Consider the following 27642-nt stretch of genomic DNA (forward strand, 5'->3'; position numbering starts at 1 on the left):
GATCCCAATTGTTTTTGCAACATATAAATGGTAAATGTGCTGTTTGTCTATTTGTAAATACTTCATACTTGCTCAGCTTGCACTATTTGAAATCTACATTATTTTGTATAGTTTTTCTATCTGTTTGAGTTAATTATTGAAATCTGTAAATGTTTTGTTCAAGAAATTGTTGCATTTGTATAGTTGTTTACACAGTGTCAGGTTAATGGTGAGTTGAAATTGTGTTGTCTTGAGATGTATCTCATATTTTCCACCTAAACAAAGTCAATTCTGGTATATTATCTGATTCTGATTCAATTTTTTTTAACCTGGGTCAAGCTTTATGTCAAGCAAAATCTTTTACAATTTAGTTAGAAAAATGTGTTGTGAAATTAAAAGAATGTGTTTCAAACAAACAGCACAGTATTTCCCTGGTATTATGCATTTGAATCAGAAGGACCTGGAAATATGTTAGCCTATAAACAATGTTTGGCAAGAATGTGGCTCTATTGCTGATGTTCTTTTTCCTATAGAGTGAAAAAAGGGTCAATATTCTTTGAATCACTTTTACACGCCTGGCTCCACATATGGGCAGATGTCACCTTTAACATGCTGCTGACATTGCATCGTTGTAAACACTAAAACAAGATGCTTCAAGTGTTCACATACAGATTGCAATTTCTGTAAAGATTTATTGCTTAGGCTTGACCTTTATATCATGTTAAGTCAACATAATTACTGTAAAAGTAACAACATCTGTGATTCAATCAGTAAACTACCACCATAGCATTAGGAAATGATTATGTTTACAATTTATGGAGTATTCATAAATGCCAATAATTTAGAAGAGCCACAGAAGACCAGCTTTTGGACTAGTAAACTATGATCTAAATGCCTTCATCAGCAGGGTCCTGATTGGAGCCAAGTGAATAATGTATTGATCAAGCATACAGTAAACAAGGACAGTACATGCTGAAAAGATCGCCCATTAATACACAATACATATACACATACAAAATAATTGTTTTTCTGCAATTTATTTTAAACAGCTAAACTATCTGCATTGTTTTTTAGAGATATTGTTGGCCTTTTAAAAACATCCTGCGGCACAGGCAAGGGAGTTCTGGAGGATAAATATGCCACATTAAGGGAATTTACCACTTTATCCCTGTCTTGGCACAAATGCTTCTGTAACCAGTCATGGATATTTAAAATAAATATCTTGGATTTTCAGCAAACATGGGAATTTACACTTTATCCCTCTGTAGTTATACATTCCTCCATAAGCACCATTTAATATTAAAAATGAAACATTACGATTTTCATATGGTCCTCAAATTAAAGTGACAGTTTAGAGTTGCCAGGTACCCTAAGAAGAAAAAGAAGACACCTTACATTTATATAGTACTTTTCTCATTACTCATAGGGCTTTACATAGACAATGGCGAGCACCTTCAACCAACACCAATGTGTGGAGTTCATCAAGATGATGCAAAGGTAGCCAATTTTGCACCAGTATTCTTCCTACATATTAGCTATCATTGGGTGGTGAAGGAGTGAGAGTGATAGTTAGCCACTTAAGGACAGGGGATGATGAGGGCAATGGAGTGATCAAGTCATGGTGGAATATTTACACTGGAGATTGGGAAACACTCTAATCTTTAAAAAGCATGCCCAGGGATCTTTAATGACTACAGAGAGGCTGGACCTCTGTTTAAGGTATAATCCAAAGGACAGCACCATTTCTACAGCACAGTGTCCTCATCACTGCACTGAGGCATTGGGATCCACATACAGACTACAGGATAAACGCACCCTGCTGGCCTCGCCAACACCTCTTCCTGCAGCAACCCAAAATGTTCCTAGAAAAACTTGGATTTCCAACATCCAAGTACTGGCAGGGCTCAAACATGCTTAGCTTCAGGTGGATCACCTTTTCTGAAGTGCAAGTGGTATGCCTGCTAACACACACATATTTGGGATGTTATAGGAAATGTAACACATTTACAGGTAGAATGTGCAAATTCCACAGCACCAGTGTACGGTTCAGGGCTCAAACCCCTGGCCTCAGTTTCTCCCACTAGTCAAGTACTTGCTACCAACCTTCCTTCCAACTCTACAGTCAATGAACTTTTATAGATGAACAAAATTAACTCTTTGGGTCAAGAGTGGCACCTATAACTGCAACAGAGATAAGTACAGAATTTTTCCAAGATACTCCTGGTGTCACTGCAGCCTTGAACCTGGCTTTAAAGAGCCAGTTTTCTTAGGCAGACCCCTGGCTCTCTGCATTCACAGAATAATCCTATTGGATCCTATGGTCCTATTCGATAACTGGTTGCACTTAGTATACAGAAAAAGCAGCTGCCTTTTGGTGGTGCCTGGCCTTTCATCCTGACATGACAATATGTATTGTTATTACTAGTTCCTATTTTTCTCACATGAATAGGGCCTTGAAAAGTTCTTCCCTTGTTATGCATCACCATTGCATGCCTGCGATCTCCGCCCTGATAACAGAAATTTGTACATTAATCTATAAATAGCATAATTGTAAAATTTCAAAAAGTGAATTGTTTTAATTTGTACTGTTTGTTTCCCTAGTTTTTATTTTAATTACACTTTGGACTGTACTCATTACTCAAAAGCTCAACATCAGTGATAAAATGTCAACTAAATAAGGGTGAGCTTTCCACAAAATATAATAATTCTAAGAACATCGTAATTCCGATTTTAAAATCAATTATTAATTTATGAGGGCTTCCCAATACTCATCATTACCATTGTAGTGAGTTCAATTCTTTGTAATCTATCTGTTCCCCAACCAACTTGTTAATCACCAAGTGCTTCCTAAACTGACCAACTGTAGCAACTGACAGCTGTTATTAGACAAAGCACATTAAATTCACGGCATGGCATTTTTTTGAACATTTAGAACATTTAGTTCCCAATCTTTTTTGGTCATGGAAACCTTCAGAAGACATTTTTTTTTCCCGCAGAACCCTAACTCTGTCCCCGATTTTTACTAACCATTGTTAACCCACAACATTCTTCCTTCTTTCATCTACTCCTATTGCCTGAGTGTGCTGCATAACACAGCCGTAGTAGGTTTGGAAATAAAGACAAAATATTTGAAATATAGGCACAAACCTATATTTAGTACAAGAAAATATTGGATTTACACCTAATGTGATAAAATAAATTGTTTAATATTTGCACTTAGTAATAGTTTTAAAATTGGGCTTTATGTCCATCAGCTGAATACATAAATCTTACTCATTGTTTCTGGTGTAAGCATAAGCTGAAAAGCCTGATTTGCAGTGATAGTTGGACACAAAGGGGAGCAGAGCTTGGATAGCCTTTTTGGCTACTGACAGGTCTACATCTATCAGTCCTACCAAAGTCATTCAGTGGCAAAGATTCAAATTTTGTTTTTAAGGCAGAGGTACATTGAATTTCAAAGATGTAGCAACTTCATTAAGTTTCCGACTATTTTGGTGAGGTAAAAACATCACATGAGCCACTTCTCGTTGCGTACAAATTCGTTGTGTTGACTAGGCACAGGAAGGACCTGCCCTATGAAGGAAATGAGAAGCTCATTGTGCAGCCCCAAATTCTTGGCCAGGACTTTGCCTCTTGAAAACCATCGAATGTGTGTAAATTAGAAGCAATTGATATTGACTTTCCATTTGTTCGCAAGTCTTGGATAAATTCTTGACTGAAGTGGGCGAGACTTTAGATAAATGAAATTTTTTAAAATACTAACATTTATCCTTGAGATAATACAGGAAGATTCACTCAAAAGAGGCCCCGAATATTCTGTGATAACTCTCGCTAAGATGAAGCAAACTGGATGAAAGAATGTGAAATGTGCTCCTCAGTAAATGGAGCTTCGAACAAGCCGGGATGCCCCTCCTCAGAACGATGAGGCAGGCGCCGGACAGCCATCGCAACATTTAACCTACATTTGCAACTTCTGGTTGCATACCGCCTGTACCCTTTCTCTCAGTCACTCAACTTCTCATCAGGATGGCGGTGTACAGTATTGAGCAGTGCGTCTTCATGGTGTGAACCTATTGGGTCACCAATTCATTTAAGCGCTGTCAGAATCAACTGGATGATCATGAGTTAACGGAAGGTTACTTCCAGCAAGATGTAGCAACATGTCACACATCGGCAAGGAGCATAGCTGAAATTGAGTTCTTCTATGGCAACAGGGTAGTTTCAATGGGGATTCTGCCACCATGGTCGCTGGAACTGACACCACCAGACTTCTTACTTTGGGGTATGCTCAAAGGAAAAGTCTATCGGAACAAGTCTCACACTGTGGATGATTTAAAGGAAAACATCCAAAGTAAAATTGCTCCCAACCCCCCCGAGACACTTGCCGATACATTCAGGAACGTGGAACGCTGCATCAAAATGTGTCTGGCAGAAAACGGAAACCACATCCAGCACTGCATGTAATGCAACCGATTACACATACGTCAAGATATATAGCATATTTTTTTGGTCAGACTGCTTCATCCTAACGGGAGTTACAACAGAATATTTGGGGCCTCTTTCGAGTGAATCTCACTGTACTCGTAATTTTCATGATGAAATGTATTAATGCATGTACTGTACTGTACATGATTCATTTTTGTAGAATTTTGTTGGATACAGTACATTGTTAAGTTAAAGAATTACTCTTGTTAATAATTAAACATGTACGAGCTGAAAATATTTCTATATCCATTAAAGATTTTGAAGAATCTGTGTTATAGCAAGCTTGACTTTGCCAGAGATGTTTTTTGTGTTGCAACTAATACATGAGAGATATGGAAAGAAAGAAAAGGGAAGAGAAGAACAGAACAGAATGATCTGGAGAGAGCTGGTGTGGCAGCCATAAACAAAAATTTCTGTGAGGGATATCTATTGAATTTTGTGTCTTTGTCTCAGGCCACCACCTCACAAACCCAATATTTGCAGGTTATTTAAATTAAATTCTTGTAGCTGCTACCATCTCCTTACCTCTTGAGCTTATATATACCTATTGTTATGGCTCTCTTGATTGAACAGACAGGTTATTTGCAACCACCAATCCCTTTTTACAAGTAATTTAGCAAAGTGGAATGGGTGTACCCATGGTTTATTCATCTCTGGAACAACTCGTCATTTTGTCAGAAGGCAAGAAAGGGTGAGGTTGTTCATGGATGACTATTGGGTGATAACATGTACTTTATCCCTTGGTGCATGTAACTGATCTTAATCAGTCGCCGAAGAACAATACATTACAGCACATCTGTGAACCTGAAGCATGGTGGAATGCAACATACAGGGATAGCTATATGCAAAATATGCTTCTGTTGCTATTGTAAATTGCTGAGTGGCTTTCACTTAACCCTCGTTATGCTGTATTAGCTGTACATGCAGTGCTGCATAAAATTGCTATAATGGGATAAGGGGTTGGAAATGTCAAAATTCCTCAAAATAGTATAGATGATTTGGGCAGGCCATTGTCACTATTGGTTTTACATAGAGTATTTTGTTTAGTTCACCAGTTTCTAATTAATAGACTCTGTTTTTATTCCATTGTACTTGAGTTACACACATTTAAGAAATAAACACACTACTGTATATGCTGTTTACAGGAGTGAGGAAAATGTAATTGCACAATGGAACTTATTTACTTAAGGAATACAGGATTATGAAAAAAATCTCAAATTAAATAAATCAAATATTTATACAAGCAATTTACAAATTGCCACCAGGCTGCCCAAGTGGTGTTTGTGTCTAAAAACGAGTAAAGTCGTGATGTGCAGGTGTTTATACTCCTTAGTATTTCATTCCAGTGCCTTAATAAACAACAACACTGCACTGTTTGTCATTTCTTTTGCATTTGTCTTAAAAATAGTAGGTGTCTGAATTTGTGATGTTTATATGCTTTATTTTGATTGGCTATTAAATTATGATTTCACATTTACTTCAAATTAATTTTAACAAGTTTACAGTCCCTTGTAAAGGGAGTAAGGGGTCAGTTAAGAGGAGTTTGGAAAATCCATGAAAAAGTAGCTTATATTTTACATACTTTCCTCATAAAGTTACTTGTTAACCTCTAGCTTTCATACATTTTGGGAAAATCAACCTAGACTAAATAATTTCCAACAGTACTTTAATGACCTTTTAATTAATTCATGTGTGTATTTTAATAAAACATATACTATATTTTCATGATAGTCTTGAGGTAGGCTTAAACATCTGTCCCTTAATACTCATTTTTAACAATACCATATAAAAACAGATGTGTCTGCCCAGGTCAGTTTAGTTGTCAAAGCTAAATGTGAATTTGTATGTCACGGTCCAGCCGATGGACTTGATGAGCAAAGTTAGAAGTGGGAGAGTTCTTAGCAGATTGTAAACATGCATAAAATATTATTTGCTCTTTATTACTGCAATGCTTTTCCTATACCTAAATGTAATAACAATATACTTTCAGGCATACCTTTTGCCGGGCTTGGGGAGAAGGGATGAAGACAAGCCAGATGTTTTTTAAAAATATTATTTAGGAAAATGTTAATGTAGCATATTTTTAATAAAGTAGCAAATTTTATAAATTGCAGCATAAATTTGAGCTTTGTCTTTTCAGATCTGTGAGAGAAGAACTTTGTTTTTCCTACCTACCGTACAGATATTCCAGCACAGAAATCTGCAGAATGAGAGTAGTAACAAGGCAACTAAATAAATCAAAATATGAATTAAAGGCTGAACTAACTATTCATTTGAACTGATTGAAATTACAAATAGCAGTTACAGCTGCAGTAAAGAAATGGATTTTTGAATCCTTGATATAGACTGTCCATTACTAAAACTCTATTCATGTCTCAATTTGTGTTGTCCATGAACACTTTCAGAGGACTTATATGCACCTTTCTTTAAACTTATACAAAATCAATGGGAGTGACACTTCAATATAGTATACTAGCCAACCCGCGGCGTAGCATACGCCGAATAATTATCACCGTGAACAGTCAACGTGGCTCACAGCTGCATGTGGACTGTAGCACAGACCAAAGCGAGTGAGGATGTGTTTGGTGACGTGTTGGGGGCGGGCACATGAGCAAGCAGTGTGCATGCCTCGAGAGTGAGGGTGGACGAGGGAGGAGGGTGAGAGTTGGTGGACAGGGCTCTGTCGTGCGTTCCCCATGACGCAGGAGGAGGGTTAGAGTGGTCGGTCGGGGCTCTGTCGTGCGTACCCCATGGTCGGGCGACTTGGTCGATTATGTATACAGTGGAACCTCGGTTCACGACCATAATTCTTTCCTAAACTCTGGGCGTAAAATGATTTGGTCGTGAACCAAAGTAATTTCCCCCATAGGATTGTATGTAAATACAATTAATCCGTTCCAGACTGTACAAACTGTATGTAAATATATATTTGTTTAAGTTTTTTAAGCACAAATATAGTTAATTAAACCATAGAGTGCACAGTGTAATAGTAAACTAAATGTAAAAACATTGAATAACACTGAGAAAACCTTGAACAACAGAGAAAACTAACACTGCAAGAGTTTGTGCTATAGCGCTACGAACCGCTCGCTAAGAACACTTTTTTTTAATGAGTTTTAAGCACAGGGAAAAAAATGAACATTTGAAAAATCCGTAATTTAATAAACAACCAAAAAAAGTAACATTGCAACAATGCATGTGTGTGCCTGTGTGTGTGTCTCTCTCTCTCTCGCGCGCCTGTGTGTGCGTGTGCCTCTCTCTTGCTCGCCTGTGTGTGTCTCTCTCTGTCTCGCGCCTGTGTGTGTGTCTCTCTCTCGCACGCCTGTGTGTGTGTCTCTCTCGCACGCCTGTGTGTGTCTCTCTCATGTGGACTGTAGCACAGACGAAAGTGACTGAGGCTGTGTTTGGTGAGTTGTTGCGTGCGGGCACATGAGCAGGCAGTGGACATGCCTCGAGAGCGACGGTGGACGCAGGAGGAGGGTTACAGTTGGCAGGCGAGGTTCTGTCGTGCATATCCCATGACGCGGTAGGAGGGTAAGAGTTGGTGGGCGGGGCTCTGTCGAGCGTATCCCATGGTCTTAGAGTTGGCGGACGGGGCTCTGTGAGTTGCCGGGCGTGGCTCTCTGTCTTGCTTGCGCTCACTGTCTTGCGTGCCCTTAGTGAATTTTAAATATATAGATTAGACATTCTTAATTAACCTTCATGAGAGTATTTAACTCTCATTAAGCCTAACAGCAAATACTCAGCTATTTGAAGTCAATCAAGTGTCTTACACAATTTGTGTTTGAAGTTGGCTATCAGTATTACCTTGCTAAATATATGTATAAGATATGCAAGTGCATTACGTTTTTTTTATGTTTTAGGTGAATATGTGACTTACAATACAAATACTACCAAAGTATTACAGCAGTTATAAATATTTCAACTTACGACTACATCACAGTCATTCCAACCACTTGCTTATTTACTCTCCAGCTACTGACCACACATTGAAAGCTCATAGTTATTACTATTGTAAAAAGAATCTAAAGGCATTACTTTTAGGGTTCCTCCTTTATCTCTACATAGATTGACTGATATCCCATACAGTTTATGGCTGGTTTCTGCATTGGGCCTGATTCTGCTGCTATAGCATTTCATCAAATGATTAGATGAATGGAGATAAGGTACTATATCATTCCTGACAGTTTATACTGAGAAGAAAGCTAAATTCTTTAGTAAGGTCTAGATATTTCTACAATCAATCTTGAACTCACTTCTTAATCAAATGTGAAATGCATTTTTTCTGAATTATATGGCATCTAATTATTAGGTGGTTGTGGTGCTTGTTGACTTAAAATTTTTTTGAACTTATAGTTTATTTATTCTTCACCCAGTAATTACAAAATTGTTGCAAAGAGTATTCTATTCATCTATAATGGAACAGAAAGAGAGAATATTTTAAAGTACATCACACATATTTACTCACTGCTGCAAAGCTGAAAAATAATGCCAAGCTTGTAAATACTTTTTAACTCTGCATGTTATATAGTAATCTTGTGAACTATACTAAAATAATTCTAAAACTGCATGCCCCATTCTAACTTGCATTCACCTTCTAATTTTACTACTGTACTATCCGTCAGAAATAATTTGTTTAAAATAATATAAATGGCAACAATGTAGTAATTTAGAAAGCATAATAAACTTTACTTGCATTGTAATGATTTTAATTGTCTCAATATTAGTTGTTAGAATTACCGTATATACTCGAATATAAGCCGACTTTTTCAGGACCCAAAACGTGCTGAAAAACGTCACCCTCGGCTTATATTCGAGTCAGGTCCCGATGCCCCTGCCAACCCGACAGAAAGCTGGAGTCTACAGTACAGTACCTGGATTGGTCTGCGGGCAGTAGAAGAACTGCTGCGGGCTCTTTGTGGTGCAGCGCAGCCTCTGTGAGACTCATTCCGCGCTGTGTGCACAATTAATGAGCTAATGCCTCAATTAATGCATGGTAATTTTATTGGTATTTATTTTGATTATTGAAACTTACCAGTAGCTGCTGCTTTTCCCACCGTAGGCTTATACTCAAGTCAATAAATTTTTCCAGTTTTTCTACGTAAAATTAGGTACCTCTGCTTATATTCAGGTCGGCTTATACTTGAGTATAAACGGTAGTTTAAATCCTAAAACTCTTTGAATTTACATTCACAGAGAAATTAAAGATATCCGAGTAGCAACAGGCTGAAGTTGGAAGCATCCCCTAAAGGGAATACAGTATTAGCTTACAAGCTGAGCTACACATGTAAGACTCTTTGAAATCTAAGTAATCAACACAGATTGCAGCACTAAAATTTGCAGTGTACCATGCATAGCATATGTCTCTGTTATGCCGTGTCATTTGATATGAGATTCATAAAAGCAGTGTTAATGTTTGTGATGCACCATCTGTTGGAATGAAAAATGCAATACATTTTATTACTAAAATCTTTTATAATGACAGAATCATAGCAACTGGACTGACAGACAGATGCACAGACAGCTATCCTTTCATTAAGGTGGATCACATGACCTACACAGTGACATAGATCATCATCAAATAGGAGCTACCAATCAAACTAAAAGGAAGAGGTACATACAATACAAACACATAGATACCATACCTAAGACAATGTAGCTAGAAATCGCACTGTGCTCCACATGCTGTGTAGTAGCAACCACTGGAAACTGTGACATAAACATTACAGAGAGACAGACTTGGCATTTCATACATAAAATATTCTGAATATGACTCATGTACACTCACACTTTATCACTTTATGCAAACAGAAGTAAGGAAACACGTACTTTAATATCAACTTCCACACTTCAGTACCCAACAGATGTTCAGAAATTCCCTGAGATGCTGCCACATCAGATATAATCTTCATCTGTGCCTGTATTACTATGCATAGTAATTTTCCTAATGTAGTTTACACTGAAATGTATATTTAGGTCAGTGAATGATGTTGGTGATTATTTCAAGCTTTACCATCACAGAATTCTGTACAAACATCACATAAATAAACATTTGAAGAATGGTTGTCTACCTGCTCATGTTCCAGTTTCATAAGTAGTTTCTCATTTTGCTGCTTAAGCCCCACCACTTCTTGTTGCAAAGAGGTGACTCTCTGCTGTAATCCCATTGTGGTCCGACGATATATCTGGTCCCACTCCTCATTTAGCTTTAGTAACTGTTAAATGCAGAAGGAACAGAGTGAGCAGGAGAATCCAAAATAAATTAAGCTAATTCAAACTGCTTACTTCAAATGAATAATAACTTTTCTCATCATTTTCAAATCCATCAACAATAGTGCAAGTTTGCATTCTCAGAACGTATGGTTTATATTTGCACATATTGTGTGAGTTATTGATGTCCAGTTGGCTGAACTTAAATCTTCTGTGTACTGTAAAAGACCCCATGACAGGTATTAGCATGGTAAATCAAAAATCTTACCAAGTCTGGTCCTAGCTTCCACTGTGTTTTGAAAAAGATAGCAAATTAGTTTATTAACCTATGGTGGGCTGGCACCCTGCTCGGGGTTTGTTTCCTGCCTTGTGCCCTGTGTTGGCTGGGATTGGCTCCAGCAGACTCCCGTGACTCTATAGTTAGGATATAGCTGGTTGGATAATGAAGGGATGGATGTATTAACTTGTCCATTCTACTCTACAAAACCCTACTGTACATGGGAGACTGTGAACTACAATTATACTCTCATTTTTTGTTTTAATGCAGCTTTGCAATGATTTTTAAGGATTGTAAATATTAGCTTGCTCTAGAAAACCTAAGCAATTTATTAAGCTTAGACTCTTACAGTAACATAAATAAATTAACTGTGATAGAGCAATTAGCCCTGCTTTTTATGGTATGTACAGTAACTTGATGAATGATACTTTATTCACACTGCTATATTTTTTCCTCCATTTTTTTCACCGAGGTTCATATATCCTTTTAAAGTCTTGGAGATGAAGCTTACAAACTTTAAAATTTTACTGTCTGATTTTAAGTTCTTGGATCAGTCCTGGTTTGGACACTGTATTACACATGGATTTCCCCTCCTGAGTATTCTGGCTTTCCTTCCACAACCCAAATTAACCGCTAATGCTAAATTGGCATAGCGTGACAATAACCTAAGATGGGTCTTGCATCCCATCCTGGACTAAATATGGCCAGGTCTCTCCTGGGTTAGATACTGACTTATGCAAATGGAACTGGCTGTGGTTCCCATGTGAAAGAAGTAAAGTAAAAAAAATTTAAATTAATTAGACTATCCCCATTGGTGCAATGGTTAATGACCATTTGTATTCTCAATATAATTTCCTATACGATAGAGCTACTGCTATATAGATCTGGTATCCTAGGTTTGAATTCAAGATGATGATCTTTGCCTATGTTTCCTCCAGGTATTCCTGTATTCCTAAAGACAAAAATTATAGGTTGAGTGCATGTGTAGTCCCTGCAGTGGCCTGGCACTTTTGTTCAGGGTTTTTTTTTTCCATCAACAACAACAACATTTATTTATATGGCACATTTTCACACAAATAATGCATCTCAAAGTGCTTTACATAATGAAGAAAGAGAAAAAAGGCAAAATAAATAAGAATTAAAATAAGGGAACACTAATTAACATAGAATAAAAGTAAGGTCCGATGGCCAGGGAGGACAGAAAAAACAAAAAAACTCAAGACAGCTGGAGAAAAATCTAAAATCTACAGGGGTTCCAGGCCACGAGACCACCCAGCCCCCTCTAGGCATTCTACCTAATGCCTAGATATCAGATATATTTGTTATAGACTCTGGTCCAAGCAACTCTGAATTGGAGTTTAAGAACAATATTTCTAATTTTCAAATTTCTTTCTATAGAACATTTTATTAATTAATTGTTTTTTCTGTCTAATGTATTCTTTTCTCTTTCACATTGTTTGGAATAAAATACTTTGTAATAGTTACATGTACTTAGAGCAGAAAATCTGTGGCATCAATAAATGTAGACCTTTTACCAAATGTAATACATCCATAACAAATCAGAGGAGTACGGCTCACATCATATATATGGGGCTAACATTGCAAGAATATACACGATACAGATATCCTTTCTTATTTTTTTCTTCTGCATATTCTGCATTGTTTAATGTAATGCAAATAATTATAATGTGTTCATGTTATTTCAAATTGTAAGTCCCCAGGAAAAAAATAATTTGTTTTTTTATGGTGATAGAATGAAACATAGGAAAGACACAATACAAAAACTTATATTGGAAAATGCCTGAAACATAACAAAAATATTAAAGATAATAAGAATACTTACAACCCAAAGACTTCTTACTCAGTTAAACTCATCTGATTAACTGCTAGTCAATTTGTTTTCACTTATCATCTGGATACTTTAAAAGCTATTAAGAAATGTATTTACAGATTCCAAAAATATGTGTGTGAATAAGTGTTGAGCATTCAGTACTTCCACTTAATATTCTAGGGTTCTAGTGAAAACATTATCCAGCATTTTCTAGATCAGGTTTGTCAAGGTTTTAAGAATTTTGTCAAATAGGAAATTTTGATTATTTCATGAATGTAAATTTTTTATCTTTTGTGCACGTGTTGTAGTTTTACTACACTGTATGAACATTTCTTTACAACCATGATATCTATCAATCTGGATAGGAGTAATACAATTACTTTAGCAATATAATTTCTTCTTTATTCCATCCCACCTCTTTATTTACGTTCCTCAGCTCAGTGTTTCTGTTCAAAAGAAGAAGTTTTTCCTCATCATCTGATGTCACTATCATGCTTTCGGATATGAAGGTTATGTTTTCATCACTGCCACTTGAAATCAGCTTCTTACCATCAGGTCTCTCCTCCAAATCTATTTCCCTATAAAATAAAATTGCAACATAAAGCATACAAAAGTAATATATGTGTTATATTTAACTAAGCAGGTAATCTGATATATAAAAATTTATGAACATATAGTGTAATTTTACACAATTGTAAAATCTTTTCCCTTTTAAACGTGTTATTTTCTTTTGGTATTTTTCAATTACATGTAACATTTAAATTTTTCTTTATTAAGCTGTGTGATAGATTTGGTCCATTTTAGCTGACAAGTTATATTTTATGAAGAATATCTGCATATGTAAAGAAATGTTTTTTATTCAAGCAGCAGATCAGTTTGAGTCAAAGTTTATATAGTTGGGGATGGAAGCGGAAGATTGCATCTTACTTGGTAGTTTTTAGTGTGGTGTTGCTTGGGTGCATAATTATACATGGTGGAGATCAGTATGAAAATTACACCAGAACAAGAAAAGAAGCTCTCGACAAATTGACTCAAGAAGTGGGTTTTAGTGTTTCTATGTTATAAGAGCACAATTGCATTGAATAATTCCTTAGGAATGACAGCAATTTTTCTTCATAGTCCCTCATTTCCAGGGGCTCTAAAGTATTTGGACATTTGACTGACAAGCTGCTCTGTAGCCAGGTGGAAGCAGTTCCCTCATTATTTCATTAACTATGTAGCAGGTAAAGGTGTGGAATTTACATTTGGAAGCTGTTACTGTAATCTCTCAATATGAGGTCCAAATAGCTGTCCATGCAAGTAAAAATAGTCCGTCATAGATTGAATATACAAAATAAACCCTTTAGATAGATAGTAGAAACACAAGGAGTAGTCAACCATTTGGTACATCCTTAAAAAGAAGGAATTCAGCAACATCAGAAGTCTGGAAAAGCACAGAAGACAACTGTGCTGGATGACTCCAAAAGGGGAGGTAAACCTATCATTGCCAAAGTCTACATTCAAGATAGGACTTCATGAAAATAAAGACAGAGAGTCTACCACAAGGAGCAAACCACTGGTAAGCTTTAAACATAGGAAGAATAGATTTGACTTTGCCAGAAAACATTTTTTTAAAATCCTGTCCAGTTCTATGGTCAAAGTAAACTAAGATAAATATATACCAGAATGTTGGGAAGAGATGAGCATGGAGAAGAGAATAAATGGCTCATGATCCGATGAATATCACATCATCTGTGAAACATGGTGGAGGCAGTTTTATGTGACGATCATGCATAGCTGTGAATGGAAGTCAGTTACAAGCGTTTATTGATGATATGAAGTAGCAGGATAAATTCTGAAGTGTACAGGCCTATACTATCTGTTCAGAATCAGCAAAATGGAAAACTGATAGGATGACTCTTCACAGTACAGTTGGACAATAAGCTAAAAATATACTGCAAAAGCAAACCAAGCCTTTTAAAGCAAATAATGATAACAGCACCCATGCTTAAAGTGCTTTACATACAAATAGAATACAAGATAGAATAAAATTGTGTATAAATTCAATACTAAAAGAAATGCCTGAAAAAAATCAAACAACTTGTGATATAGCACACACACAAATTATCCTAAGTATCTTGACAGAGAGGTGAACTTAAAGAAGGAGCAGAATGTTAGGTTAAGTTGAAAGCCTTCCTGAACAGATGACTTTTAAGTTGTTTTTTTTAAGTAATGAATGGAGTCAACTGATCTAATAAATTTTGTGAGGGCATTACAAAGTCTGAGTACTATACAGCTGAAGGCCCTGTCACCTATAGAGTGCAGGTTAGTGTGGGGCAGAAAAGATTGCCAGAATCAGAGGACCTTAGTGGGCAAACAGGAGCATAGCGATGGAGAAGGTCACTAAAGTAGAAGGTTCTTCAATGGCCAAGTCAATCAATTGAACTCAGTCCAGATGGCCATGCATTTAACTTGCTGAAGACAAAACTGAAGACAGAATATCTAACAAATAAGCAGCAAATGAAGACAACTGCAGTAAAGGCCTGGCAAAGCATCAGCAGAGTGGAAACACAGCACTTGGAATATCAAGATGCAGCTGGGGAGGGAAGTGAGTCCAGCCTTAGAATCACATCACTGCTTTTTGCAGATGATATGGTCCTGACGGCTTCATTAAACAGTGAACTCCAGTACTCAATGGCATGGTGAAGTTTGAAGCAGCAAGTATTAGGATCAACACCTCCAAATCTGAGGCCATGGTCCTCAGTAGGAAAATGGTGGACTGTCCTCTCTGATGGGGGGTGAGTTACTGTCTGAAGTGGTGAAGGTTAAGTACCTTGGGGTCTTTTCATGAGTGAGGGGAAAAGGGATGGTGAGATTGACAGATGGATTGGGGTGGCGATTGCAGTTATGCAGTCACTGTACCGATCATATTGTATTGGTGAAGAAGGAGTTGAGTCAGAAAGTAAACCTCTCAGTTTACTAGTCGATCTAGATCTCTACCCTTACCTATGGTTATGAGGTTTGTGTAATGACCAAAAGAGTGAAATCATGGGTACAAGCAGCTGAAATGAGCTTTCTCCACAGGGTGGCAGGGATCTTCCTTAGATATAGGGTGAGAAATACAGACATCCAGGTGAGGTTCAGAATAGAGCTGGTGACACTCTGCATCGACAGGAGCAAATTGAGGTGGTTAGGGATGCCTCCTGGATGCCTCCATTTGGAGCTTTTACGGGCTTGACCAGCTAGAAGGAGACTCTGTGGAACACCGAGAACTTGCTGGGAGGATTATAACTCCCAGATGGCCTGGGAACATCTTAGGATCCCACAGTATGAGTAGGCATGTGTGGCTGTGAAAAAGGACTTATGGGCTTCACTGCTAAGACTGTTGGTCCTGCAACCCGGCTTTGGATAAGTGGTGGAAAATGAGTGGATGGATGGATGGGAAAGAAAAATGTATTAAGCCCTGGAAAAATCAACAGTTACTGACCTTTATAACAGAAATGTAATGTCACCCTGACAGACAGATTTGAGTCAGAAGTGCAGTGTTGGTAAGGGAGACAGAGCAGGTAAAGTATACAAGAAGGTCAGTGTGTAGATCTCTGTTGATGTTTGTGACACAATACTTGTTTAAAAGGTAAGCCAGTGGTCAAACGACTCCCCCAGTGAAGATGGGTCAAAACCTAGGGAGGACTTAGTCCTTAGTCCAGAGTTTTTCTGTCTATTTAAATAAATACTTAACTTCTCCCACTCCATATCCCTCCACATAATATTCTGTATCAAGAAACCTCTCATTTTTAAAGATTGGTGTTTTAAACATTCTGTTCTGGGTTTGAATGGTATAACGCATGATTCCAGGATTACTTTGATCTCTACCGGAATATGAAAGCACACTCAGTACTGTAAATTAGAGATGACCATTAAAAACTGACAGTACTTTCAGGAGAGGCATTGTTGACAAGATTTGTCCCTAAGAATTCAATAGCAGCAATGTTAAATATAGTAGTATTTATTACATTTTGATTGTCCTCCTTAAAAAGTGATTACATTTAGCTTTCAGTTTATATAGATATAGAAAATTTGAAACTAAAATAACAGAAAGATAAGATATTGTCTCTTATGCTCAAAATAATTTATTAAACACATAAATGCATGAAAACATTAATGCAAACAGTATTTCTGCTCCAGACTTGAAAACGTGTTGTAAATGTAAGTTTGAATACACATTTTATATACCTTTTAGTTAACTCTACACCATTTTCTGTAGTGTGTTGAAAAAGTAATGAGTGCACAGTGCAATTTTTACAACTATAGCACAAAAAAACTAACTGGCTTTTTTAGAGTTAAAAAGTGATAAACTGTTTAGGAATAGGCCACAGTGCCTTAAACAAACATACAACATTAAGATAATACCAATATATAAATGAATAAATAAAATGATATCATTTATTAAGCATTTACTCCTCTGCATTAGTGCATTGTTCACCCACTTCAAGCAGATGTAACAGCCAGGAATAATCTTCAATAAGTTACTACTAATTTTGTAAATCATGATGGAAAAATATTTGTCAAGTCCTCACTTCAAATTTGCTGAATGCATTTCTAGTTGGCAAAGAGTGAATTACAACAACTTTTAAGTCTTGACAGAGATTAGATGATATTAATGGAATTTAAGGACTTTTATTTTCTGAGCAGTTAGCGTTGCAATTAAAAGAGAAAAAAATTCTTTATTAATCTAACAAAACACAGTTTTCTTGTTCTGTGTAAACGGCGTACAGTTTCCTCATTTTTCAGATTGGAACAAAGAAAGAATCTTTTTTAATCTACTTTAAATTCAAAATATGAGACAACAAAATATGACAAATAAAAGTGTTTGGGTGGCTAATTTTATAAAGATCCTGCACACTTCTCTAAAATTCTACAAATAGCATATTTACACATAACAGTACTGATGATCTCAGAATTGTCTTTCTAGATCACACGACAGAACGTACTTATGAGAAATACAATTTTTTGTGTTGAACAGCTGCAAGGCTAAGACAGAAAGCTGTTTCTAACCCTCATTATGATTGTGTAGAATTCACTTGTTCAAAAATAATTCAGTTCGGTAAGATTAATAAGAAATAGAGAAAATCAATATAGTTAGAGTGTCCCCTCCAGCACTCCTATTACTAATCTTTGGAGGAAATGTCTTAGTCACTTGGCAATTCCTGCCACTTTAAAGCATTTGTAGATTTTTAACTTCTATCAAATTTGTCACTGACCATTAATCAACTTTGTGATACTAATTAACTTTAAGATTGCTACTTTCTTGTAATGCAAGCTTGTGGCATGACCCTGAAGAATCAAATGTCTTAGTTACTTTATATGACTGCTGATTATGTGTAATAATAGTAATAATATAAAGCACTATAATTTATTGAGCACATTCCATAGAGACTTGTAGCCCAGATTGCAGCAGATACAACAAGGAAATTTACTTAAATGATATAACAGTGCAATTTTGGTAAAGTGTAAGGTTTTTAAAAAAAATCAGAAAGCACTGAGACTTGAAATGACATAAAGTTACAATTCACAGGTAAGACATTGTCGGAAAGCAGTAAAATGTAAGGTAAATGCACTAAAAGCCTCAGATATTCTGATAAAATCAGATCACAAGCTGTCATTTTAAACTCCAGTTCAAACTGGATTCTCTTACACAGTACAGTATATTGTGGCAGAATCTATAACCAAGGGGCATAAAAGCTGAACACTGCTTCCCAGCTTTCCATTGGAAGTTCAATGCAGGACTGGACTCACGTATATTTCTCATAGTTTCTTAAATGCTTAAAGAGTAAGAAAAGAAAGAGCTGAAATTGCAGGGGTAAGGTGGAAACTTTTTTCTTCTTATCTATCTTGCTGTGACAGAAAACAATAATGTGTAATATTTTTGTGGCAGACCACAGGAAGACCATTAAATAATTTATTCTGATCACCATAATGACATGGATTATTTTCTCAGCATATAGTATAATCATAAAAGAAATCATCTACCTTGCTGTTTTTTTACTTTAATACTGTAGTGTTTTCTTCCAAGTTTACAGCAGAGAGAAATAACATCTAAAATTGAATCCAAGTTTAATTGTAAAAGCTTTTACAAAAGCGTCCCTTTATGTGCTTTTGGGTCAAAAATAATTATATTAGTATATTCTTTTTCTGATTTAAGCAAACTTGTGAAAACCTTTTGTATTATAGAGCTGTTTAGAGTCTGCCTTATTTAGTCGATAACTGGTGCAACACAGTGCTTTAGAAAAAATAATTACCACTTTGTCTGTCTGTTATTTCTCAAAATAAATGTACCATGTATAACTTTAAATACCTCATGGCCTATTTAATACTTATTTCATAATTGATACTTTGATGACAACCTCAAGTCTGTCTTAGAGAACATTTTAGACATTATACATGTTGTGTTGGAGCGAGTCTCATTCAAATCTCCTTTCTCGTGGTGACAGTAAAATAAGCATGTTGCTTGTTAACTGTCTAATTATGTTGTTTAACTGCTCTGTTTGACTTGGAATTCATGGGCAAAAAGAAAATAAGTGAACTTTTAAAGATATATAAATCGGAAAATACATAAAATAGAAGGCTGGTAGGGCATTTTGGCTCAAAATACTCATATTGCTGCTACAGTAGAACTTTTCAGGAAAGGGAGTTATCAGGAGCATAGAAGACACAGTGATTGGCATTTTTGATACAATTCAAGTGCACATTTCACACCTAAAAAAAAATCTAATGCATAGAGTACATTGCTTTAACATCCCACACTCTGTTTTATTTCACCACACTGCAAAAAATGAAATCTAAGCAAGTGAAAAGTACTTATATCATGACGTTAAATCGTTTTTTTCTTATTGTAAGAATTATTGACTTGTCAAAAAACTTGTATTTACAATTATTTAGCATGATTTGAGAAATCTTGTCAAGTAAATTTTGCTTACCCCATTGGCAGATTATTTTGCTAAATAAAAGCAAAACAACTCTCATTTAAAGTTTTTTTGTCTAGTTTTTGCATATGCATTTTTTGCAGTGCGTACTTCATAATGACTACTTTTTAGTGAAACAATAAACTATGTTTATAATAAATATTATAATGACTGCTTAGTGTACCAAGTCCAAACCTTTCTCAGACACCAGTACATAACAAATAAATTGAAAATAGAACTTCCACTTTCTTTTTAAAGGAAGGTTAAAGAGGAGGGCAGCACTTTACTAATTCAATTAAACTGCAACTCCTGATTAGAACATTAAAACAATTTAGATGAGATTAGGCCATTTAGCCCAACAAAGTTTGCCATTTCCTTCCACTTAATTCTTCTAAAATAACATCAAGTCGAGTTTTGAAAGTCCCTAAAGTACTACTGTCTACCAAACTACTTGATAGCTTATCTGTGTGAAGAAAAACGTCCTAATATTTGTGTAAAATTTACCCTTAACAAGTTTACAACTGTGTCCTCGTGTTTTTGATTAACTCATTTTAAAATACCAATAATAATCCCTCTTTCACCATTGATTGTCTACTGCTGCTGCATTATTCTTTAATTGAGGTATTCAAGTTTAACTTCCACACAACCTTGTTAATACTTATGTCATAATTAATACTTTGATTACATTCTCAGGCCTGATTAACATTTACTAAAATTAAAGAGAGATGCTTCCAACAAAATACAAATCATTTAATTTCACCATTAGTCATAAAGTGATTTTTAACGTCTGTAAACTTGGATTTACCGGCCTGTTCTCCTGGAATCTCTTTACTCCTTTCCAGTAAACAAGACCTTCTAAAGTTGTGAGTCTCTTTCTTTGGCTCCAACTTATTTTCAAACTTCATTTGAGATGAAGACATGCATATTATATATATCAGGTAATTAATGTATTTCTTCATTCCTTTGTTTATGGATATTTTTTTAGGTTTTTGTAAAAAAAAAAATGTTGACACAAAGGTGCCATTAATAAATGATTGACTTCTGGGTTTATTTCAAAATAGTAAGCATATCAATAGAGCATCTTTTTAAAATTATTTGGGTTAATAAAGTTTGACAATTCTCCATTGTTCTTCTTTAGATCGGGCACTTCCCTTCAGTTCACTAATGTCTTTTTTATATATTTTCTGTGGGTAACAAGAGCCATCCATTTATCTATTTTCTTGAACATTTTTTTCCTGTACAACACTGCACAGAACTGATGCTCTTTCCATCACCACAGATCACAAACCACAAAGCATACCTAAAGAGATATCAGTCCAACCCTGGGCATACACTCACACTCATTCAGTCATGGACCAATTTATATTTGCTAGTCAGCATAGTATACATGCCTTTTGGGTATGAAATTAAACAAAAGACAGATCATGCATTCAGAAAATAATGGAACTGTAACTGAAGCCTAAATCTTTAGAGCTGTGAGGTAGAATGCAGCTGTGCCAACTTAGGTAACAACAAGCTTATGTAAAAACCTCATACACTGCATTTCATTAGCCAGCTTAATAGATATTACACTAAACACCAATGGTAGGCCAATCTGGGAGTACTACAATTATATGATTATAATATGTTGACTGATATGATATATGATATATATGATATGATATCTTAAGGTCTGTTATTAGAATGGTAATAAAGGCAGCATCATTCATGGAGGAAACCACAACATATCAAAAATAGTGTCAAAGCTGACAGAAGAACAACGACATCATTATTTACATGCAAGAAAGTCCAAAACATTGAAAGAAACTAGAAGACATAAAAACAAGATAGTGTAACCAAAACAAGTTTACAAATCTATCAGAAAGATAATACAATTTTAGAAATCACTCCACAACAGTCACAAATAAATTAGCCTACTTGGGCATTATTTTATCCAACTTAAGCCATTATTCTGATGGCGTCAAGCCCAATGCTAGGATCGCCAGCACATCACAGAGCATACTCACATATGCTCCCATCTGACCCAATAAAAGTGGTCAAATAACCTAAAATATATGTTGGAGAAAACCTGAGTATGTGAAGTCAATTGATGCAAGCATGAGGGAAATATTTATCCCTGAAGCTGTCAGGCTATGTAAATAACTGCACAACATTACTGAAGTTGATATTGATGGATAAAAAAATAAACTGAAAGACAGACCTTTCTTTGCACATAAAATTTAATTCTTAACCTAGCTCAAAAATAAGGTTCATTATGTTGTAGTTAATGTTGATGGTTAACAAAATTGCAAAAAGATGACAAAATACATTAGCAATATTTTTTCTAGGATGGTGATTGTTTACCATCAGTGTTCTGCGGTTACTTTATTGTTTAGATTGATATATAAAACTATTTTCTTTTGTTCTCATCTTTGAGTACACCTATTGTTCTATAAGTAGAATATCTAGAGTTAAAGTTACAGTACTACATTTTTCCTCATTGGTCAGCGAACACTGAAATGGTGTTGCTGATCAGTAGCAAAAATGTTACTTGCTGCAATGAAAAAAGTCCCTTCATCTTTACTCAAACCACAGAATGTGGCTTTCAAAAAGATACTAAAGTCTCACGTCTTAAGGCTTTAATTATTCAGTGACACTTCAGGTTTGTACTGTGGACTTTTTGAATGTATTCTGATTAAATACTATTTATTTTGTTCATTAGTCTCTTCATTTGTGGTTTCACTTATTTTATTATGCTTAACAACTGATATTTTGTTACTGTACATTGCACTCATGTAAAAAGTAACACAGTACTGTTAGCATTTGAATGGATAACCTTAGTGTTTGTATTAAGTCACTCGTGATTTGTAAAGTCACTTTGGACAAAAGCATCTGGTAAATATGTAAAATATGTTTTGTGCTTGGTTTTGTGGAACTCATCTTTACATATTAGAATTATTGTACTGTGCTATGGAACTGTTAGCTACTGTCTCGGTTAGCTCTAACTCTAAAGCTCTAACAGTAAATTTTTATTTTACATGATTTCTAGCATCATCACAATATTCTTTACAGAGCAAGCCTATTACAGCTAATACAAAGCAATACTCAAAAAGCACCTAAAATGATGTAACCTTCAAACACATCGACTTGCCCTTAAGTCTCACTGGGCGTCATCCTAGTGTACATAATTTCCATCTTGACACAGACAGTCACATGCTTACTATACATGAGCATTATTAACATGTAACATGCCTTGTACAAGCTTATAACCTCAAGTGAATGTTGTTTCAAAATAAAGAGTAACGGAGAGTCCCATTCCCTACTGCATAAAAAGGCTACTAGAAATGAGTCTAAGTGAATCATTTTCTAAGCAGTAGGCTTACAATAATAATTAATAACAACCAGAAAAATAAACACCCACGGCTAGCCCACTTTGGGAGTGCCCCGACCTTCTTTAATTAAATAACTCCAGCTCAAAGTAAAAGTCTTAGTATTTCACCTCCAACAAGCTCTCCTCATTAGATGGGTTAATCCATGAGAGTACACTGTTGTCTAAAATAGGGCCTGCTTGTGGCTAGTAAGGCATTTAAGGTGGGTTTAACTCTCTTCCTATATCTAGAGTGAAGAAAAAAGAAAAATAGTCCCTTAGTGGAAACTTTGTTGCCAGCAAGATAAATATCAAATATGTATGCTGTCTTATGAAAAAATCTCTTTAATGTTAAAGGTTCAATAGCGTAAATTTGTAAATTGATGTACACAGCCATAAAAAATTAGCCTGCTATTATAACTAGTGACAAGACGGTCCTCACTGGTGTGTGTGAGGTACTGGTATGCATAAAATTGATAGCCAAGAACCAATTCACTGTATACATTTTTGCGTGCTATTCTGATGTTTAAGGGGATATAAATAAAACTAACATAATATTACCAATATTAACCTATCTATCCATTTTATAAACCTATTTAATCCATGTTTTTAGAAGAATGATGCTTCAGTCTTCCCCAGATTCCTTTTTACTCATAACAAGAAACGTTTGGTATAAAGAAAAAATTTTACAAAACATGCTCCTCATAAGACTCAGGCTTGCTTCCTGGGTCCTCCCTGTGTGGAGTTTGCATGTTTTCCCCGTGTCTGCGTGGGTTTCCTCCGGGTGTTCCGGTTTCCTCCCACAATCCAAAGACATGCAGGTTAGGTGGCCAAAGACATGCAGGTTGGGTGGATTGGCGATTCTAAATTGGCCCTAGTGTGTGCTTGGGGTGTGGGTGTGTTTGTGTGTGTCCTGCGGTGGGTTGGCACCCTGCTCGGGATTGGTTCCTGCCTTGTGCCCTGTGTTGGCTGGGATTGGCTCCAGCAGACCCCCGTGACCCTGTGTTCGGAGCTCATATTTTTCTGCATCTGTTTAAATACCATAGTTTTCAAGAACATCATCGATCTTTTCTTATACATAATCTCTGAATCTACACACACTACAGCATATTAAAAGTACATTTATTATATATATATAAAAAAAATCTGTTCTCTTTTATTAAAAGAATACAAAAATATATAGTGTACTTAGCAGTAAGGTTCAACTATGACCAACATAAGTGTGCTGATTTTCACTGTTATATCACAGGATACTACAATGATTGCTATGTTCCATTTGAAGCGGAACACCCCCATAAGTTGGCTTTCCAACTCAGAAACTTGGGGCTGGTCTCTCGTGTCCGGGTTTGTACTGACTAAAATGGCAGCAGACACCATGAACTTTGCCGATTTATACTGTTTATTATCAATTTCCATCTATTTATATCTCATGAAATCATTCATAAACACAATACTGTCCAACTTCATGGGCATGGGGTTGTGGTATTGGGATGCACAAAATACAATATAATGTGTTGTTATCAACAGCTATGTATTCCAATGGAGCAAGCACAACAAAGGTTTTCCTGGGCGCAACAATATTGGTTTTCCAAATGTTTTGCTGGAACATGCTCAACTTGACTGTAATGTCATTCCCAGCTCTGACAAGCTGACTTTTGACGCAAATGGAATGAAGCAGATTTCTTCTTACCAGCTGCCATTAAAACAATGATCAAACACTGATCAAACCATTCAAAATTCACAATAGAAACAAGTCTTCTCTAGCAAGAAAAGTAAGCAGCATTTTAAAGAGACAAGTATGATCGATGTACATGTTTACTTGTGAGAATCATAAAAACAATGGAAGATTTGAAACAGGTACAGTACATGCAGGGTATGCCTACATGAGCAACAACTGTTGTTTTAAAGATCAAGCAGACACATTGTTGCACCATGAGGTTTTAAACATTGACTTTTAAAGTTACATTTCTACTCCAACATTCTTATGTAAACTTTTCTTGTTTTATAATGAACATATGATTGATGGTCTTTTCTTAAAGTCAGCTAATAAATAAACTTCACAAAATCTTTTCATGCCAAACTTCTAAGTTGAACGAAGTGGTGCTGAGTTCATACCATAGGGACACTGAAAAAAAGAAGCTTTCGTCAGCACATACAAAAAAAAGAAAAATAGAAGGGAAGTTAAATAATTTGCCTGGAGGCCCTTCAGGGACAAGCTTGTTTTACATTCCCATCCAATCCTAAACCAATTTTAAAGCTCTCTTCATTTATGTCTTTTTATGTGGCTTTGACCCTGAACTGAGCTAGTCTCATGAAAAAACGCGAGTGAAGTGTTAGTCTTTAGCATACAAGAACGCGCTTGTCCTTCACGAGGCACAAAACAACTCTGGCATACATTTTTCTGCACACTTTTATAAAATTTTAAATATTTTGCATTATGTGTGTATTTTTTAGTCCTTTACACTCTAATCAATCATGGTAGGAGTACTTCAGTTGAATTGAAGCAGCGCAGATTGATTAAACATAAATAAAATGAGTCAATGAAGCCATACATCCTAAACAGTAAATCCAGCACAGTTAATGAGTCTCACATCTGAAGGCAGACACAGAGGGCACCTTGTGGGGTTCCTTTAACCTTCCCTGTTGATTATATGGTTTGATTTTTGTTTTCATTTTAATTACTCCAAAACTGTTTTGCAGGAAGCAACAAGCAGCAGGCTTCTAAACGTATGGGGCAACATCTTACCCACTAAACCAAGAGAAGGTTAAAGACCATGTATGACCAGAAGTTGGATGAAAATAAAAACAAGAGCTTAGCAGCAATAGGGAATTTCTTTCAAAGGAACATAGATTGAATTTTTAGACTTTTTATTATCATGCTCAACAAGCCAGTTATTAAATCATAAAAGCTCCGAAGAACACAATGAGCATTTATGAGTTTTTGGTAGCAACATTTTGACTCGACTACTACCTCATATTTATGGGTGTTATCATCAGAGCATGTAGGGAGATTCCTGAACAGATCATGGTAATATATTAAGGAGCAAGATTACTTTCCAAAGAAACACAATGACATAACTAACCCACACTGAAAAATACTGAAAAGTACCTTTCTACACAACATCAATGTCTCAGTGATATCTGTCATATAAATTTACCACTTCTCAAACCGGAACTGTTTTTACTATGATGTTTTTTATTTGTAGGTAACACACTGTAAGCTCAGTTCATATGAGCAAATCTATCCTTTATTTCACTGGTTATTAGTTTAATTTCACCAGTTTTATTTTACTGCTTAGTGAATGAAGACGCCTGCAAGTATCTACAGTATGTGGAAGTAATTATGAATTACTAGCAAAATACCCGCACTTCGCAGCGGCGAAGTACTGCCTTAAAATTTTTATTAAGAAGAAAAGTAAACCATTTCAAACTGAGGCAAAATACACCAATAATTATTTGTTAAGGATCTCTTTGTATACCACGTTGTCAGTTCGGCCCTCTGGTTGTAATATGACCAAGCTGTGCGCTGAGCTTACTCTTGAGCATGCAACGTACAGTTGGCCATGTGAAAAGCAATCTTGCCTCAAATCAATGCCAACCTTCTGTAGGGTCTGTCCCTGAGACTTTTTAATTGTCATCGCAAAGCAGAGCTTTACTGGAAATTGGAGGCGTTTGAATTGAAATGGGAGATCAGAGGGTATAACGGGGATGTGAGGAATAAAAACTCTCTCCCCTGAGCCACTGCCAGTAAAAATAGTTGCCTCAATTAGGTTCTGTTGCAGACACGTGACCTGAAGTCTCGTATTGTTAAAAAGTTTCGGTGGCTGTAAGTTTCTCAGTAACATTATTGGTGCCACAACCTTAACAATTAGATTATGCTCAGGAGTGCATGGAGGATTCAGAGTGTGGAGAAACTCTACCAGATAGTGCACCGCGTCTTCCACTTCTACAACTGAATCCACAGACTTATATGTTTTCGGTTGTTGGAATGAAAAGGAAATGGGTACCTGAACAATGCAAACTAGGTCTAAAATACCTACACAATAACTATAATCGTAATAAATGAACAATAAAACAACGGAGAAGCTGTGGATTAAATAAAAAGGCTTCAGTTATCAGCAGGGAGACGTGAATACTGTGGAGAAGCAAGGAAGGGAATGAAGAGACCGGAGTGACGGACGGCCTTATATAGGCAGGCAGCCAACTACATGGGAGACGTGGGGATGGGGGATTCAACGCACATGGTGACCAAGCTGCAGGCTATGGACGTATATATGTACATAAGTAGGATTCAGTTAGCGTTGGGAACCCGCGTACCAAATTTCTTGGAGATGGGCCTATAAGTAACAAAGACCATTGAAAAGTTCAATATGGTGGCCAACAGTGGCGTCATACTACCAAAATAAGTATGTACATCGGTTTCGGTTAGCACAGGGAAGCCGGCCATAAATGGGCCATAAATAAGAAAGTTTAACATGGCGGACGTTGTCAACCGTTATGACCGTTACGCGTAAAATTTCGAAATGAAACCTGCTTAACTTTTGTAAGTAAGCTGTAAGAATGAGCCTGCCAA

At 36.2% G+C, this 27642-nt stretch overlaps 1 protein-coding gene across 1 annotated transcript in view; it reads right to left on the reverse strand.

Moving 5' to 3' along the window:
• Nucleotides 1–27642, reverse strand: part of si:ch211-153b23.7 (TNFAIP3-interacting protein 3) — a 64395-nt gene that overhangs the window by 21590 nt on the left and 15163 nt on the right. The window contains exons 3-4 of the mRNA XM_039765858.1: nucleotides 13198–13360; nucleotides 10536–10679 (exon numbers count right to left, since the gene is read on the reverse strand). Of these exons, the coding sequence (XP_039621792.1) occupies nucleotides 10536–10679; nucleotides 13198–13360 (307 nt within the window). The remainder of the gene's footprint in view (nucleotides 1–10535; nucleotides 10680–13197; nucleotides 13361–27642) is intronic.

Source organism: Polypterus senegalus, chromosome 10 (genome assembly GCF_016835505.1).
Source record: "Polypterus senegalus isolate Bchr_013 chromosome 10, ASM1683550v1, whole genome shotgun sequence".
NCBI classification, from domain to species: Eukaryota; Metazoa; Chordata; class Cladistia; order Polypteriformes; family Polypteridae; genus Polypterus; species Polypterus senegalus.